The sequence below is a fragment of the Phocoena sinus genome, chromosome 7 (genome assembly GCF_008692025.1).
Source record: "Phocoena sinus isolate mPhoSin1 chromosome 7, mPhoSin1.pri, whole genome shotgun sequence".
NCBI lineage: Eukaryota > Metazoa > Chordata > Mammalia > Artiodactyla > Phocoenidae > Phocoena > Phocoena sinus.
Window position 1 is genome coordinate 45,103,383 of NC_045769.1, and position 18,680 is coordinate 45,122,062.

Genomic DNA, 18,680 nt, shown 5'->3' on the forward strand with positions numbered 1-18,680 from the left:
AACAATCCTGTGAGGTAGTAACTATTTTATTAATGAGGAAATTAGGCAGAGAGTAAGCAATTAGCCTAAGTTCTAAATGTAGAGCTAGTTACAAACCCAGGCCTGACATTGCAACTGCTATTTTTACAAATAAAGTGTGCCAATACAGAATAGGGATAATTTTTAAGTGAAAGTAAACATAAGGATAGTATGATGAAGTAATTTAATATAATTTTTAAGTTTGTAAACTTTTAGAGAAATGAGATTTATATAGTTTTTTTTTTTTTTTTTTTGCGGTACGCGGGCCTCTCACTGTTGTGGCCTCTCCCGTTGCAGAGCACAGGCTCTGGACGTGCAGGCTCAGCGGCCACAGCTCACGGGCCCAGCAGCTCCGCAGCATGTGGGATCTTCCCGGACCGGGGCACGAACCCGTGTCCCCTGCATCGGCAGGCGGACTCTCAACCACTGCGCCACCAGGGAAGCCCTTATATAGTTTTTTGATCCTGTGCAGCTTCCACTTGGAATATAAAATATAAGGTTTACAGGTAAAGGAAATGATCTTAGAAAAATAGAAAGTTAAAATCAACTAAAAAGTTTTCTCCATAATTAAAAATACATTTTAAAGTGATTGAATAAATCCCTACATAAAATAGCATAAGCAAAAGATAGTTAATAGATTTTACATCACCTGCATCCAAAATACATTTCCAGTATTCATCATTTGCTAAGCAGATTACTTCTAAAGACATGACAGCCATCATCCTTCTTTTATAGCTTTCACACTGCAACATTTCTGGTAAGTTTTCAACAGAAAAATACACATTGTAATTTCATAAGAGGTAATGGAATGATTGATTCTGTTTCTGTACAGGCCAAGTGAAGCCATGAGTTGAGGTCACCAATATCACCACCAACTGCATTCATTAAATTCCCCTCTGTGCATGTGAGGTGCTTAAACGGATTGAACACCTATGTTCTTTGAAGTTTATAGTCTATATAATTAGTATTAAAAAACTCTGAAATTTTTTATCTTTGGTCTGAATGACTTAGATTGGTTGGAAAATAGTATACCTCTCTCTTGCCTGATATCAGTTGTTGAATAAAATCTGAGCATGGGTTTTCAAGGACAGCAAAGTAAACTACATTACTGTCAATAAAATTTTAATATCCATTAAAGCTTTATACATTTCCTGAGTATGAAGAAGATACTTTTAAAAAATCTTGAATGAACTTATACTCCAGACAGGAAATAATACAAATATACATGATTCTAAACAATATCTCTGGTTCAAGCAAAACCACATAGAAATATCTTTGCTCATCTCTTTTTACCCAGCCCCTATAACAACAAATCTGGTCCTGACTCCTACCTAGCTGGTTCACTCCATGGTACTCTCTTTTAAAATTCAGCTTCCACTCCAAGAGCTAATCCCGGGGAGTTCTAATAAACTCTAATTCTTCTTTTACTCATAGTGGAAATGGGTAGTGTGAGGAGAAAGAGCTATTATAGGGCACGAAGCAAAGAAGCAGTGGCCAGACGCTCATGGTTATGGTTGTGTTCATGTCATTATCAGGACTTCCCAACAATTGCTGTAGGAAGGAGTGGCTGTCAAGAATTTTTTGTGCCATTAGGTTGTTACTGTTAGGGGCCAGAAGGTCCTACCACTGCATTTCAAATGTGTTAGCCTTTATCAAAAGCAGCAGGATAGTCTTCTTAGTTACCTCTCAAAAGACTAAGATATAATGATATATATGCATGCAAATAAACACTGAAAACTCCGTCCAGTATCTCTTGGACTGATATACTTGGAAGGTGTTCCCAGCACCCAGTAAATTCCAAAATCAGGTATTGAGCCAGTTTTGAAACTAGTTACTCAGACTTTGTGCATCAGTAGGTTGAAAATCTTAAATATTTATTTATCTTATCCCATCCTAAAATGAGTTGTTGGGAGAAATGTCAGTTCTCATTCTCCAATTCGTTTAATTTTTCCTTTAGTTTTATTAAAGTAATATATGCTCATGATTCAGAGTTAAATGTTACTAAAAAGCCTACAGCAAAATATAACGGTTCTTTACCCCACCCTCTCCACTTTTCTGAATTTCTCTCTCCAGATAGTGCCACTTTGGACTCTTCCCTATACCTTCTGTGATTTACATATCTCCACATTTCTAAATATTTACACACAGTTACCTTTGGCTATATCAATTTTAGACATCATTGACTTCATGTCATGATAAATGGGAAACTATCTCTTTCAACACTGCTCTGCCATTTCCTCTGCTCCCCCCCTTCCCTATATAGTTTTTAAATGAAAATTCAACACTTACATTATAATGCCTATACAGATATTATTCACACCTAAGTACTGCAGTGTACTACCTTGTGTCTGCTTACTTTTGCTTTTCCTGGAGGTAATAATTTCCTTAGTTTATTTCATCTGCTTAGTTTTCTTTGTACCTATTGGTTATTCCTCCCACACTTTCCTTTTGGTCTGGGTACAGTTTCCATTCTGGGACTTCCCTTTGCTGTCATCTTTGAAAGTCCCTTAGCTTTTCTCTTGGGTCAGATTCCCAGTTTCCTGTTAGTTGGGGAGAATCCCCGCTTTAGATCTTTAGGTTTTTCTTGGTTAGCCTCTGCAGAGAGCACTCCTGACTGGCAGTGCCAGTTCTCCAGCCAGCCTATTAGGGATTTATGGTGTGAATCTGAGACGTTCTCAGCTTTCCCAGAGTTGGCTTGGAATGATTCCTCTGGTCTGCTACGTCCTAAGACTTGCCTGTCTGTTTTTAATATTTTATTGCTTTTTCCTGTTTTCTCTTCAATGCTTGTTTGCTGCTATTTAATCTCTACATAATTTTAGTAGGGTCTTGAGAGGGAGTAAAATTAGATGTGTACATTCAGTTGGCCAGCAACTCTTACCTTTATAATATTTCTGGCTAGATTGAATATAAATTGGGGGAGAAAACCTCAAATAGAATTTTTCACAAAACATTATCAAAATATGAGGAAAGATGTTGCTGAATCTGTCTCTAAAATTAGGATGTGAGGAATGAATTGGAAGAAATCTTATATTTTCCACTCAAACTTTATTTCCTACCTCTTTTTTTTTTTTTTTTAATGGAGCCGAGGATGGCTGGACTTTTGGAGAAAGTTGGAAAATAAAATAAATATAATTATGTGAAATATCGTCTGGGTTATTATTCCTTTATTTTAATTTAGAAACAAAACTACTTTTACACACACAAAAATAGTCCAGTATTATTTGTATTTCTGATTTTAACTCAGAATATGATGCATGCTTTACTTTGTTTTATTTCAGAATAAGTACCAATAATTAAACTGAATAATGATCAGAACATTTATTTATAGATTATGTGTTCTGTACTCACCTACTAAAGTTTTCCAGACTGGGAGTTCAGGAATATTTAACTCTATTACATGCTTGAGAACTTCCGTGTGAAAGGTTAGCACTGCTAAATGAATTATATTATTTCCTTTAATATCTGTTTTTCTCCAGTTAGCTCCAAGAGAAAGTAGGTACTGAACAGTGTCCAGTGCTCCTGAAGTGGCAGCAAGTAACAGTGGAGTACACTGATTCCTAAAAATCAAGGAATATGTCATAATAATTGAGCACACACATAGTGTCAAATTTACTTCTTGTAAAACTATCCAAATGGCTGTTGGAGGAAGTCTGATTTATACATCATCTTCTCTTCCTTACATAGTGTTGTTCTGTATATTCCACATGCCAGTAGATTTGCCCCCCTTGCCTTGGCTACCCCTACCCTCCCTCCCAACTCGATTATCATGCCTTACAATTTGTTTGGAAGTTGATAATGTACAGAGTTCTTAGACTATCCTATCTCATTGGCTCCCTACAATTCTAAGAGTGAAGGAAAAAGCAAGGCAAGTATTATCAGCCCGTTTTACAAATGATGAAACTGAGGCTCAGGTAGTGCTCCAGCCCATTTCTTTTTTTAATTATTATTATTTTTTAACATCTTTATTGAAGTATAAGTGCTTTACAATGGTGTGTTAGTTTCTGCTTTATAACACAGTGAATCAGCTATACATTTACATATATCCCCATATCTCCTCCCTCTTGCATCTCCCTCCCACCCTCCCTATCCCACCCCTCTAGGTGGTCACAAAGCACCAAGCTGATCTCCCTGTGCTATGCAGTTGCTAACCCATTCTTTACAATTCATGTCCACTTCTCAGATCCCAGCTTCCTCAGTGTGGCAGAAACTAACAGTTTCTCTCAAAAACCCACTATCTGCTTTTTAGATGGTGAAGAGTTTTTGCTTGGGCACATGGTGGTCCAGCCAAATGCTACATTTCCTACCTCCTCGTATAGGTAGGTATGGCCACATGACTGTGTCTGGCCTGTGTGATGTTAGTAGAAGTTACCTGGGCAATTCCTTAAAGAGAAATGGACTGTGCCATTACTTTTCCTCTCTCTCTCTTCTCATGGCTAGAATGCAGGCATAATAATGAAAGCAGGAGTTGTCATTTTGTACCAGGATATGGAAACCACATGTGAAGAAGCAACAAGAGGACGTCTGGGTCTCTCATATTGCCAAGCCATTATGCCAGCCCTCGAACACCAACCCAGACTTCATGAAAAAGAACTACGTTTATCTTTTTTAAAACTACAGATATTTGGGGCTAGCTTTGTCACGGCAACTTCAACTGTATCTTAACTAACAGGTCTACTGACTAGCAATGTGACCTTAAGCAACTTGGGTTACTTTCTTGTCAGTAAAATTATGAGAGTAACAAAAATCAGCTGACAGTTTTGGTGTAAGGGATGAATAAGGTGCTTATTAGCACAGTCTTCATACATAGTCCCCCTGCCTTTTTTCACCATATCACATTGCCTCAAACATTACTTTTATGTTTTATCCTTATACCCATGCCTTCTTCTCTTCATGAAGCCCCTTTCTCTTGCTGCCTGTCCTTGAACGCTCACCAATATCCAGCTGGCCCCAAGCTTCTCCTCTTTTTCCTGGGCCTGGGGGAAACTCATCCTTTATGAGTAAACATCTTTTCATTTTCTCCCTTTTCTATTCTAACAGGAGAGTTCTCCTCCTGTTCCTGTCTTTCGCCTACTCAGTGGTAGGAATAAAGATAACTCCGACTTCTAACACCATCGCTTTGATATTCCTCACTTGAAAAATATGTCAGCAAGTTATATTATGACCCTTTCCAGTTCCACACTGCCACAGCCCCCTGCCAAGTGGGTCCTCTTCCTCCAGCCTAGCTCATGTATTGGCTGCCTCGCCAACATGCCTCCTTCTATTCAGCACCCATGCTAACTACCATCTGTGTCCTGATCTCTCAGGTCCTTGTCATACCTTCATTTGTGCTCCACATTCATACGCATCAGCCTGGTCACACTCCTCATTGGCTCCACATAGATCTCAACCTTGGTAATTGTCTTCTCTACGAATCCTTTGCTTCCTCCTTAAGTTCACAGATAGCTTCTTACTTCTACCTCTGATTTTCAATTGTTTGACCTTTTACAATCCACGCAGTCTTTTAGCTCCCTTCTGCTCAAAGACACATTGTCAAAATATGACAGAACTAGGAACTGAACTCAGGTCTCCACATTCCATGGCTCTTTCCAGAATCCATTTGCCAGACAATCTATTAGCCAGAGACCCTGGTTTCCCGAAAGCTTTTCCACACACATCTTTGTCCCAACCTAGGGAGGATTTATTTCTACACTAAATAATAATCGACAAGTTATTTGAAGACCCAAAAATATCTGAAACTATGCCTAAACCAAAATAATAACCTGGTATTTAGATTACTAGCCAAGAATGTATCCTCAGGAGAAGGTTTACCTCCACCCTAAAGGTTGCTAAGCTGTGAAACAGAACACCGTTTGGGATGTTTCCCTATTGCAAAGTTATTTTCTTTTTTTTAATGTCTTTCTATTCTGGATACCACTAGATATTTCTCCGACTGTCCACTGTCTATCCACCTTGGTCTGGAGCCCTCAGGCTGCCTCCTGGTTGTATAAGGTCCAATTTAGGACAACTTTCTCCTCCCTTGTCTCATGCTTCTTCCAGGACACTAAGTATCAGTAGTTAACCTGATAAACTAATCTGTAGAACCACACCTTTGGGAAAAGGTTAGGAAAAACTTCCTAGGGCTTACTCCTTATTCTTCCAGAAAATATGCATAGGTTAATAGAAGTTCCCATTTTTATAAATTCTAAAGGTAAGTGGTAGGAGAAGACAGTGACTAGAAAGGACAGCAGAGTAAGCCCAACATAGCCTTTCAAATCAATCATCACAACCAGTCCTTTTAGTGTCAGTGTTTGGGGCAAGCCATGAAAGCAGAAATTTATATTTTTACAAATGCTCAATAACTTACTCAGCTGTTGCCTCAGCTTCTAGTAAACTAGGATCCTTCCTACAGAGAACAATTATGATGCAGATATTGTCATAGAAAGCAGCAAAGTGAATTGGCATCCAGCCTCTTTTTTCAGAAAGTGTGTAATCAGCTTTGAAATAAAGTAGACAGGTGGTTGTTTCCAATGAGCAAGCCTGTGCTGCCAGGTGTAGAGGTGTTGGACCTAGAATGGATGGACAATTACTTCAATGGTCAAAGAGCTAACATTTCTGAAAACACACCTTTTTAATGTCTGACCACAGAGCTTAGTATTGTGATATAAAAGCTCCAAGAAGATCACTAAAAGGATTTACTCAGGCAACTCCATACTTCTTTATTTAACTCAGGATGTCTGACCATTAAAAATAAATACTTCTTCATAAGTTAAGAAGAATAAATAACACTGAAAATATTAAATATTTGAAAAATTAAGTCAATGTATAAAAGTCATAAAATAAACTATTTCTTGTTTAAATTATTTTCCATTTTATTCAAAGCTTTTGTAGTAGGAGAAAAGGTTCTTTAAAATTGAAAAAAATATGCTCATAAAAGGCTTCTGTGTCACTAAATCCAGTGGGTGTTTTTCAAGTCTCATCTTACTTCTCAAGTTGAACACTTCTTCCGTTTTAAAAAGGTTTCTTCCCTTGGCTTTTGTGGTATGAGACACTCTTATTTTTCTCCAACATCTCTGGATACTTATCTGCAGTCTCCTTTGGGACCTTTTCATTGTCCTGATATCTAAATGAGCCTTAAGACTTTTATCTTCTCAATGGTTTCATTTACGATCTATAAGTTGATGGCACCCAGTATTATGTCTCTAGGTCTGATTTCTTCCCCAAGCTCCAGATCTACCATCTCACTAGGCATCTCCACACACCACTTCAAACTTATCATATTCAAAATTGAACTCCTATCTTTTCCTCCAAACCTCTTTCATCACTCCCTAATTCAGTGAAGGATATCATCATCCAGCCAGTTCTACAAACCAGAAACCTGAAAGACTCCTCTCATTTCATCTTCATAACCAGTCCCCATCACCAAGTCTAAATATCTCTAGAACGTAATCTTTACTGCCATCACCACCCTACTTAAGGCCATAATCATCTCCAAACTGATATCCCCACCTTGTTCTTGCCCTTCCCAATCCACTTTTTCAAAATGTAAATCTGATCTTTTTACCTCCTTGTTTAAAACTCTTTAGTGACTTCTTGAGGCCACCTGAACATTAGTACAGGAAAAGGATGCACTGGCTCCAACTTAACCTGAACCATCCCCCCTCCAAAAAGGAAAAGGAAGGAAGGAAGGAAGGAAGGAAGGAAGGAAGAAAAAGAAAGAAAGAAAGAAAGAAAGAAAGAAAGAAAGAAAGAAAGAAAGAAAGAAAGGCAACATACACACCTTGTTCTCTTTATTTGGGCTTTCTTGTAGCTCCTCAAATGTAGGGTGACCGACCGTCCAGGAAAGTACTGGTCTGTGCCTGTTGCCCCAGCATAATTATTAATACTGCCCTTCCATTTTCAAACTCCCTGATTTGGATGATGAATTATCCAGTCACCCTGGGCTATTTCTGCTGTCTGAAAGCTTCCTTCTCCCAAACAACACTTCTCTGATTGGGGTCTACCTGTCTTATTTATTCATCAGCCAAAATGGTATTTCCTCAGTGAAGCACTGTTTTTCTCCCAACTCAGAAAATTCCAATGGCCTCCTGCCTGCCTTAGTAGTCTAAGCTCTATATCATAGTCTTTGATAATCTATAACATCTGACCCAAATCTATTTATTTAAAATTACTGCTTAGTCTTCCAGTTTCTGCTCTGGCATGTAAAGAGCTTAAAAGTCCCCAATCCATCCTAAAAGCAAGTAAAAACTTGAACAAACTGAAAAATGAACAACTCTTCTCAGATCCATTAGAGAAGTGAGGTCACAGGGCAAAAATGCTGCTCCCAAAACTAGAGAGATAGACAGGCAGATACAGAGAATCACAACTTACTGGAGCAGAAATCCAAGAGCAGAAACCTCTATAGGAACCAGTGGCAGGGTCAGAAAACCTGATGTGTAATTGACAAATTGCTGGTGGCTCAGTGTGGACAAGTCTGATAGTCAGAAACTCCAGGGGGCACAGTCGTAAGAGGCCCCCATGCTCTAAAGAGTTTTACCTCCAGGAGCTCGACCAGGTCCTCACAGTTAATATTGAAGAAATACCCCCTTGTGCTTCCAGCAGGGGAAGGGGGAAAGGAACCATTTGGAAATACACCACAGCATTTTAATTTTCTTAACAAGGCCAGTCGGTCCTCAGGAGCCTCATCTGCTGAGGTTTTATCGGAGCCTAACCTGCCTGGGGGAAGGGAAGTACCCAATTACAGTCCCCTTCAGCCATCCTGATCCACCTAAGGGGCAGGCAGGGACTGAGAAGCAAGTTGAAGTTCATGGTTCAGGAGCACAAGTTCCCCAAAAGACTGAGACCTAATCATAGGACTACAGAACATTTTGGTTCATTTCAATCAATGAAACGCAATTAGCTCAGCAGGAGAAACATATCAAAATGAACTGAAGTTTGTTTGTTCGGTTTGGTTTGGTTGGTTGTTTGTTTTAAACAATGCTAACCTCCCCACTGACCCTCTCCTTCTCTTCTCTACCTTCCTTCCTTCAATATTTTGAAATATTCAAAAATATTTCAGCACAACCCAGGGGCAGGAATACTATTCTTACACCCGCCCCCCTTACTCCTTTAAAGTGTGTTTAATAGAAATGCAGGATCTCGGCTGTCAGCCAGCCCTCCGAATCAGTCTGCATTTAACAAGATACCTGTGTGATTCCGACATACTTGAAAGTTTATCCAATAATAGTGGGACGAAATGTCTCCCCTTGACATATGCAATGTCTGATGATATTTTGGTTGTCACAGCTGGGGTAGGGGTTGCTACTGGCATTTAGTGGGTAGAGGCCACGGCTGCTACTAAACATTTTACAGTGCATAGGATAGCCCCTACAGCAAAGACTTATCAAGCCCGAACGTCAGTAGTGCTGAGGCTGAGAAACACTGTCCTAGTCATGCTCGAATCAGGGAAGTTCTGGAGGGGTTTATGTAGTCTGCAGAAATTATTCTCGGGTAGAGAAAGAACCTTGGTCTAAAGAACAGATGCTCTAATGGGACCTGAAAGCCATTTTTCTCTTTTCCCTGAATTTTCCCTGAACTTCTATAGTACATCACTGTATATTAATAATGCCAGTGATTATGAAATGCTACCCTGCATTCATCCATCATGCGTTCACACAGCACTATTCCCAACTACCTATTAACGCCAGGCTTTCTCCTGGGCACTAGGATACTATGGCAGAGTAAACCAAATCCTTGCCCTTATGGACCTTATATTCAATGGAGGAAGCCACAATAAACAAATAAATATTATACAAGGTAGCCATAAGTAATATTTAGAAAAGAAAAAGGGGAAAAAACAGAGCAATGATGCAGGAGGTGTACTATTGTTATTCAATTGCAAATTCCTACAGGGTAGGTGGGCCTGTAGATAAGCTTTCTTTTCCCCCTCCAGGCCCACTCACCTCCCTCTAAGATGCTCCCTGCTCTCTGCCTCTGCAGATTTTGCAACCCCTGTCCTTTGGCTTCTTGTCAGTAATTGCCAATGAGGAGCCCTGGCAGGAGACTGGAGAAGGAGGATGATGAGGTCAGGATACTTATCCTCTCTGGTCATCTCACATTAGCTGTTCTTCCACCAATAGAAGGTGGCTGGTTTGCATAACTATTACCCTCCCCTTACAAAATTCAGGTCTTTGTAAATGGTTTCTTGAAAAATAAACCCTCCTTGAATTAGCCTATATAGAGTATGAAGGTATAGCCTTTTAGATATAGATATAGAAGGTGTATCCTTTAAATTTTTTTCTGTTTTCATCATACACAATACTTAGGTCAAGTCTCTCACCTCAGCAAGAATGACTCATTCCTCAGACCTCAGATTGTTAATGTCACTAGATGGCAGCATATCTAAATAATATTAACTGCTCTTTTTTTAGGCATAAAACCCACATTGGGGCCTGATTTTACAAAAATAAGTAGAGATAATTTGCAAATTCCAAGGTTAAAAAAAAGAGAACCATCCCCCAAAACTTAAGAAAAAGATGAATAAATAATCATGGGTAGAAAAAATGTATACTTCAAAATGTATATAAAAATCATTTTGTGTTATTCTCATGTGACAGCATTTTGAAGATTATATACTACAAGAAAAGTTTTAATATATAAACTTTTAAAAATGCACCAAGTATTTTACTTATGTCTTACCATTTCTTTCATTTTTCATGTCTAGTTTTGATGACTCTGTTTTAAAAGGGAATATACATAGAAGTATGATTATTAGTATGCAAAAGGTTTCCTAAATTAGTCAACATTGACTCATATGAAGGAGAACAAAATGACTATTTCGAGATGCAGGTGACAGGATTACATCCAGCAGGACTGAGTGTAATTTTGGGCCAAGTCATCTGGGTGTAGGCATGCGTCTGTCATTGCATCAGAGCAGACCCAGAAACGCTGCCTCGCTCATGGCTGGCCAAAACTCACAGGGGGCAGTTTTGTGTTGGTTAAGTAATAACACAGACATTTTCCGTACTTCAAACTCTACTCAGTTCTTAGCAAATGGAAATCTATGTAGTCACAGGATGAATCAGAAACTTTAATTACCAATGGTTTTTTTACACCAAAAACACTTAAAATAAAACACATCTTTAAATAACAGACCACCCATTGCATTTTGACTGAATTTTGCTCTATTTTAACTAAGTTCATTGAATATTTTAATTAAGTAACAGAAGCATCTTAATACCAAAACATTTAAATTATACTGATAGAGTATGAAATTTATCAGTAGTCAACAGGATTAAAGCAGCACATTTTGTGTTGGTGTGAAACTTAAACACAGCCTCTTAAGGCAGCAAGTTAAAATATAAAATTGCCATTTCTTATTGCCAATGTTATTGCATCAGCTATTCCCAACATTTTATTTCCCTCTTCAGTTGTGGAGGGCTGCCACTTTATTTTCAATTTTATTATTTTTATACTGGTTAAATTTATTCCAATGAACATATAAATATGTATGTATATCTACAATAATAATCAAGAAAATTTGCTTTTTAAAGTTTAAACTAGGTTAGCCTTAAAGGGGTCATTAATCCTAAAATTATGATTATAGAGGATTTTTTGTTATTAAATATAAGTTTATGTAGTATGAAGAAACTATTACCTGGTTAAGAGCCTAGGATAAGAAATGGATGTTCTGCTGGGATGTCTATTTATCTCCCTTTTCTCAGAATTTCTACAGCACATCACTGTATATTAATTATGTCAGTGATTATCAAAGGCTACCCTGAATTCATCTATCATGCCATTCATTCAACAAATATTTCTCAAGCACCTACCAATGCCAGGTTCTCTTCTGGGCACTAGGATACCATGGCAAACAAACTAAACCAAATCCTTGCCCTTCATGGAGCTTATATTCAAATGAGGGAAACACAATAAACAAATAATATTTACTACATAAGGGAGCAACAAGTGATACTTAGAGAACTAAAAGGAGCCTCTCTGAGATAAGTGAAACAAAAACCTCAGCTCTGCTCGAGGTTCCAATACAAAATTTTAACCTTGTGCTAAAATCAACATGCATTCCTAATGCCGAATAGGGGTAAGTAAAAGAAAAACATTTTAAGATTTAAAAACTTTATGGTACCTTGGCTAAGTATAATAAAGCGTCTCTGGTTAACATTGAAGTTGGCATTGCACAGTTGACATATGATTGGAACTCTGTTGTGTAGAGCAGCTTGATGGAAAATAGCATAACCTGCCTCATCTGAAACATTGATCGTCGAACTTGAAGTTTTACGGCTAAATGTATGGAAAACAGCAGATAATCCTCTTTCAGCAGCAGACTTCATACCAAATGGGATACTCTAAAATTATTAGGAAGGCCAGAATTAGTTTTTTCAAAATACACCTGAAGTTTAGTTAAAGGAAGAAAAGTACAATGAACTATATTATTATAATCACGATTGGTGTGCAATTACAGTAGAATTTTTACAAGGTCTGTGGGCAAGGAAGTTGTTAGAGCTATAAAGAAACATTGAGAACTTTAAAAAATATTTTGGGGAAGTTTTTTTTTTTTTCCTGTCCTTTTTTTAAGGGAGAAGTTGTAAATCTTTCTTCTCTGGAGACAATTAAAACAAGGAAACAAATATCTTTCTGAAATATTTAAAAAGCAAATGGACATCAAATTCCTTCTCTGATTTAAGAACAATCTAACTTAGAAGTCTAGAGACTTGAAATATATAGCTATAGGAATACAGTTTGTCTTCTTTGCTCTATGTCTCAAAGTGGAGAGGTGAAAATGTTACACTCTTCTTTTAGATGTTCTGACTACTCAATTTTTTAAACATCTTTATTGGCATATAATTGCTTTGCAATAATATTTTTAAATTAAACTAATAGTTTATCAAAGCTTAAAATTTGTGGGCATTAAAACAAATGGTAAGTAAATGCCAATGTATCCTTTGAAACTGGTGAGCTCACCACTTAATTTATCAGTTCCAAAAGCTGTCAGTCAAGGCATATTGAAGCAGATACAGAGGTTTGATTCAGGATGCCAGGTTTGCTCCTTAGATTTAGTCCCCACGACTGAAGCCTGCCTTTGCAATTTACTAGCTGTGTGATTTGGGAAAGATCCTTAACTTGCTGCATGTCAAATTTCTCATTTGTAAAATAGGATTGATAACAATAGTATCAGTGTCTTGAAAGAATTTGTTCAAAGAATTTATAGTATTTGTATGCCTGGCATACAAAATAAGCACTCAATAGATATTCAGCTGTTATTAATATTAATCACAATTCCATTCATAAACAGGTTGTTTTGTAACCTGGCCAGAAGTTGGTAATCCAGAATTGTAGAGCTTTTCAGTTGCTAAAATGTGGAATCTTAATTGCATATTGAAGACTTTATTTAACTTATTATTTATCCCTATGATAAAAATTTGAGACATACTTATTTATAATTTCTTACACTAAATTTTGTGGTAATCATTGAAATACCTTGCATTTCATAGCTTTTTTGAAACCAAATTTTTTCTTAAATTGTTCATGTAATTGAGCATCTGTCAGTGGAAGTCTTTTCAGTCTCAGATTGTTCACTATTTCATTTATGGCTCCCCACCACTGTGTCTTATATAGTTGCTGATAGAAAATTTCAAGTTCAAAACTGATCACATAGTAGCTATTAAAAAAAATGAAAACAATTTAAGTCTTTCTGACTTGGAAGTTATTTGTTACATTTTTTCTATGCCGGCAAAACTTTTTCTATAACAATTACGATTTTCTATAACAAATACAAAATATAGTTTAAAATGTACTTGATTGTATTTTAATGACATGGTTATCAACTGTTATTAATCAGGTCTTTTATAACAAGTATCTTCTCCATACTGACCTTTTTAATTGACTCTGTCTTTCCTATACCACTGACTAGGGGCACTGCCTAAAAGTCACCGAAAGTCCTAACTCTGGTTGAAAGATTCCTAGGTTTACCTTCTAACCATCTGCTTAATCTCCTCTTACAAATTTACTTTTTAATTCCTTTAATCTAGTTATGTCTACATTTGCTTTCTCAAGAGTGGACCGTGAGTCTGATTTGGAATGATGCTTTGGGTAATGGCTGCTTGACTTTTACTCACTGCACAGTGGGCTAGAGAAACCTCAACCCACCAGGTCCTTGAATCATGAGTAGGCAATAGGCCCAGTCCCCTCTCACTCTGGAATGAAAAAATGACAACATCTTGAGTGGCTCTGTTCCCTGGGGTTGCTTATCATCACAGGTAAAAAGAAAATGGTGGCCTTCCTCCACTTCTGCCACGAGTTACCTTTCCCCATTGCCAGATTTCAGTGGTGAGTGTCTCAGCTGCTGTCCCCACCTCTGCCAGTGGGAAGCCTCTTAATGTTACCTGGGTTTCTCCTCTAAAGGCAACTACTGGTCGCTGTAAAAACAGTATTCTTGACAGTGGTGATCCCCTCCCATGGCTCTTCACTTTGCTGCTCAGGGACTATTAGTTCTCCTAAGGATGCTGAGAAGTTTTTTCCATTATGCTAATTTCCAGTAAAGTGAGTCGGTGACTCTCTATGCTAAGGAAACTCCTTGCCCATAGGCTAAGGTGGAATCATGGGGCGGCATGGATCAGTTAAAGGAAGATCTTAGGAAAACACTCTATTATGAACCGATCAGGGGCTAATACCTTCTCTTTTTTGACCTTTACTTCAATCCCAGTTTTCTGAACATAATAGACCTCTGCATAGATGGAGACATATTTGAGGACCTGTTAGCATTTATTTGAGGCTGTCATTCTTCATATCCACCATCTTCTTCCCCCAAAGGAAACCAGACTACGAGAATATAAACTAAAGGCTTCTTTACCCACACCTCTCAGGTATAGTGCCAGGCCAGGTGGTGGACTTGTCACTTTGTCCACCTTCATCAATGGGAACTTGCCTAACTTACTAGACTCCAGCCTCCGAAATTGAGGAGCAGGAATTCTGAATCCCACCCAGATTTGAAGGCTTTCAGATCATAGTGGTGATAGGCTAATGGGCCTTAAGGAGCTATATGGATCAGGCTTGGATACTTGATTTGCACTGGATGACTAAACTAAATTTCTAGAAGAAAACGGCTCACCTTTCCTTGGTATTATACACACTGATAAGAGTGGACACCATATACAGATACCCCAAGTCCCGTAAGACTGTGTCCAAAGATCTAGGCATGAGGGATTACACTAAGGATACCCTTTGGTCTTTGGCTGGCCCAGCTCTACATCATCTTGCTCCAAGAGAATCCCAGTGTCAGAAACCTCTGTCTTTTCATGTACTTCTCTAGGGAGCTGGCTCTGGCTGTGGGAAATTGCTATGGAATCAGAAGCTGCTGACTACATTTGGAGCCCCGGTACTCAGTGATGTACTCCCAGATAACTGCCCAAGCGATGAAACAAACTTATGAATTTAACAAATACCAAGGGAGGGTAGGCTGATTTCTTTTAGAAAGTTGGTCTAATCATCCAATACCAATCAAACAACCAAAACCAGCAGGGAGCTGTCCTACCCTAGAAACTGGAGAAGCAACCGGTGGTGAAGATCACCGTACCCTGAAAAAGTCTCTGACCTCAGAATTTTGTGACCCCTCCCACCCCTGCAAAGTTGGATACACAACCTGTGCATTAGGCCAACAATGGCCCACACAGAGATGATTACTGGAAGCACAGAAAGCCCAGATGGCCAGCACTGTGAGTGAGCCCTCATCCAAGTACTGCATAGTGACACACCACTGTTCTTACTCAAAACTTTTAAGTGTAGGCATCAGCAGAGGCTTTAGCAGAGCCTCACTTTTAAACAACTCCCTCCATAGTCTTCTGCCTGGGCATCTGCACTCAGCTTAGGGACTGCAGTAGGACCCTCTAACATCACACTTCCCTGACACGCCACTGTCACGTCAAGTTGTTTTCTGACCTGCCTCCCAACATCCACAACAGCAACATGATGCTGGTGTGCTCTCTCCCAAGTAGGACATTTTAGTATCAGTATCAACTCATCTATTTGCTCCAATCATTGTCATCTTAATAATTCATGAGTTCTTCTACTTTCATGGACTGCCAAATCCTGGGTATCTGACTGTGGCTCCTATTTTTTGATGTTGGTAATGGTGGAAGAATACAACCTGAGCCAAAAATGAATCTAGGACTTAGATGTTTCCAAGCAGGGCAGGAAGGCCAGTGGGAATGATCCTATTTTCATTAGGGACCGGGAGTCTCCTAGGAAGTAAATCATTCTGAGGAAAGAGAACATCACGATACATGAGCTCAGCCCAATAACAGTGCCCCTAAAAGCAAAGAAGAGGGGAGATTTTGAGATGGTATGTTTTCCATCATTCAGATTATTCTCTGGTCCAGGACCAACACAGAAAGAAGATCCCTACATAGAAAGAAACAACTGTAAGCAAAATGACTGAAAGAGCTGTTTTTGCACCAAATTGTTAGGGGCTCAAGACAGCACTTGTTTGAAACCAATAAAATTGGGAAAGAAATTATCTTTATGTCATTGAATTGGCTTCAACACATCTCACATTTGATGCGTGCTATCTACCAGACATCAGGAGGAGTCAGCCCAGGGGTGATGCCAGCTCTGTAACCAGGAGCAGCAGTGTCAGAGACAACAGTGACATCAGTATCGAGTTGCCTTCTTGGGGCTGTTGGGCTCTGGAGTTCCAGCAGTGGATCATTACAGGGAGCCCAGGCAGGAAAGGAGGAGACCGAAAAAATGTCATAGTAGCTGAGAGTGCTGACCCATGGAAATACAAGATTTCTAGAAATAATTCTGTGGGGGTAGATTTTATAGGGAACTGAAGGTTCACTGGTAATTGACTCAGGAGCCAGGAAAATACTAGTCCTCCTCTTGTGGTTTTCACTTTTACTCCATGCTGGCTGGGTCTGGGAAACAAGCTTATGCTAGTTTTGAAAGTCTGAAAATTCAAATCCGTCTACAATTTGCCAACACTGATAACCAAATGCTGTGCATTCATCAGAAACTAGAGAAACAATTCCACCATGAGATCCCACTGCAGCGATATGACTGGATCCCTTAGGGTGCAATGGCAGGGTGCTTACACCAACCATACTCCTTCACCCACAACAACCTCTCATCAAGCACAACCTTCATTCCAGCTCTTTCCCTGCATTTCCAGGATCATTCATGTCCCACTAGACACTAGAACCTGGGAGAATAAACCTTTGTTTAGAAGAGGCTCCAGCTTGACAAGAATCGTACATGGAGTATGTCTACAGGTGCTAGGTCCCTCAGAGATTCCTCCTCCAGGGAGATGCACACCAACAGTCCATTCCAGAGGAGTGAGATCTACTTCTTAGTTCCCTTCAAAATCATGGAGGCTGTTAGCCACATGGTCTTTGACTTTAGCTCTAGTACCTTGTGTGCATCCAGGCAGTAGTCAGTGGAAAGATCCACCTTTCATCTTTTATCTGCTTCTCCCTCTGCCTTATTCCTCTTATTTTCCTCACTGCCATGCATCTTGAAAGAAATTTATAATCTTTGTCTTTACTTCTTCATATCCCATGAACTCTCCCCTACTTTATCCTTCAACTTATTACACATAGCCTTCTATAACCACATCTTCTCTTATCAAGTCATTGTCAAATTTAGAGGGCTTTCTTCAGTCTTAAATCAACTTGGCCTTTTTCTCTCTTGAGTTTGACGTTTTTAACTATTACCATATTTTAAAACTTCTCCCCATTTGGCTTCCATGCTGTCATACTTTCTCGTTTCTCCTCTACCTCTATCATTCCTTCTCAGTCCCTTTTGCTCTCTCCTCTGATACTCCCCACCCCCCTCAAAGGGACTCTCCAGAGTTCCTGACATGGCCCTAGCCTCTCAACTACTTCCATGACTTTAAGAAAAACAAAACAAACTCCAATATGCTTTAAAATCTTGTCTCTACCTCCAACTCAAATGTTTCCTCTGCACTCTATTTCCCTTATTTACAAATTTCAGTTTCCAAGCTGTGAAAACCCAAGAACATACATAAAAGAGCCTAAAAATACTGAGAGAAACATGGTGCTCTAAGAGATGACAGGCTTAACAAGACCCAGCAGAGGAAGAGGATTTAAAATCATATTCCTTATGGAAACAAAGGGGTGTATGCTGAGTCCATTGCTTTTCAGTGGGCCCATAGGATTTGAGCCCCACCTCCATCCCCATTTAACCACTGTGTTCATTGTAAGAATTACAATGTCTAAGGATTATTACACAGAACGTATCAAGGTGTATGAAGTAATAAATATAACATTTAATACTTTGTAGAGTCCGTAGTCATTCACGGGGGTTATTATTGTTCTAGGATCTCCATCCTGAGGTTTTAAGTTAGCCTTTGCATTTTGACACTTTCCGGTTTTCTGCTTTCAACAAGTTGTGTTACTGTGAATAATTACTAAAAGTTCCTTACCTTTTTCCATTTAATTTCATGATTGGTATTGAGTAATATTCTTTGTATCCTGAATCTTCTGCAAACGTATTAGCAGCACAATCCCGTATTTTTTCTAAATTGTTCTAAAATACAAGTTATGTTACTAAAAAAAAAATCTTTAAACAAATCTAAACAATTGTTAACTTATTTTAGATGAAATTTTATACCTGTAAAGGACAAATTTTTAATGAAAAATCCCAAGTGACCCTGGTAATAACTGAATATATCCAAT

General features: G+C 38.7%; 1 protein-coding gene across 1 annotated transcript in view; it reads right to left on the minus strand.

Annotated features, from left to right (window-relative positions):
• Positions 1-18,680, minus strand: part of ANKAR (ankyrin and armadillo repeat containing) — an 88,215-nt gene that overhangs the window by 53,125 nt on the left and 16,410 nt on the right. The window contains exons 5-10 of the mRNA XM_032638425.1: positions 18,428-18,531; positions 13,468-13,648; positions 12,116-12,335; positions 6,362-6,563; positions 3,367-3,575; positions 668-772 (exon numbers count right to left, since the gene is read on the minus strand). Of these exons, the coding sequence (XP_032494316.1) occupies positions 668-772; positions 3,367-3,575; positions 6,362-6,563; positions 12,116-12,335; positions 13,468-13,648; positions 18,428-18,531 (1,021 nt within the window). The remainder of the gene's footprint in view (positions 1-667; positions 773-3,366; positions 3,576-6,361; positions 6,564-12,115; positions 12,336-13,467; positions 13,649-18,427; positions 18,532-18,680) is intronic.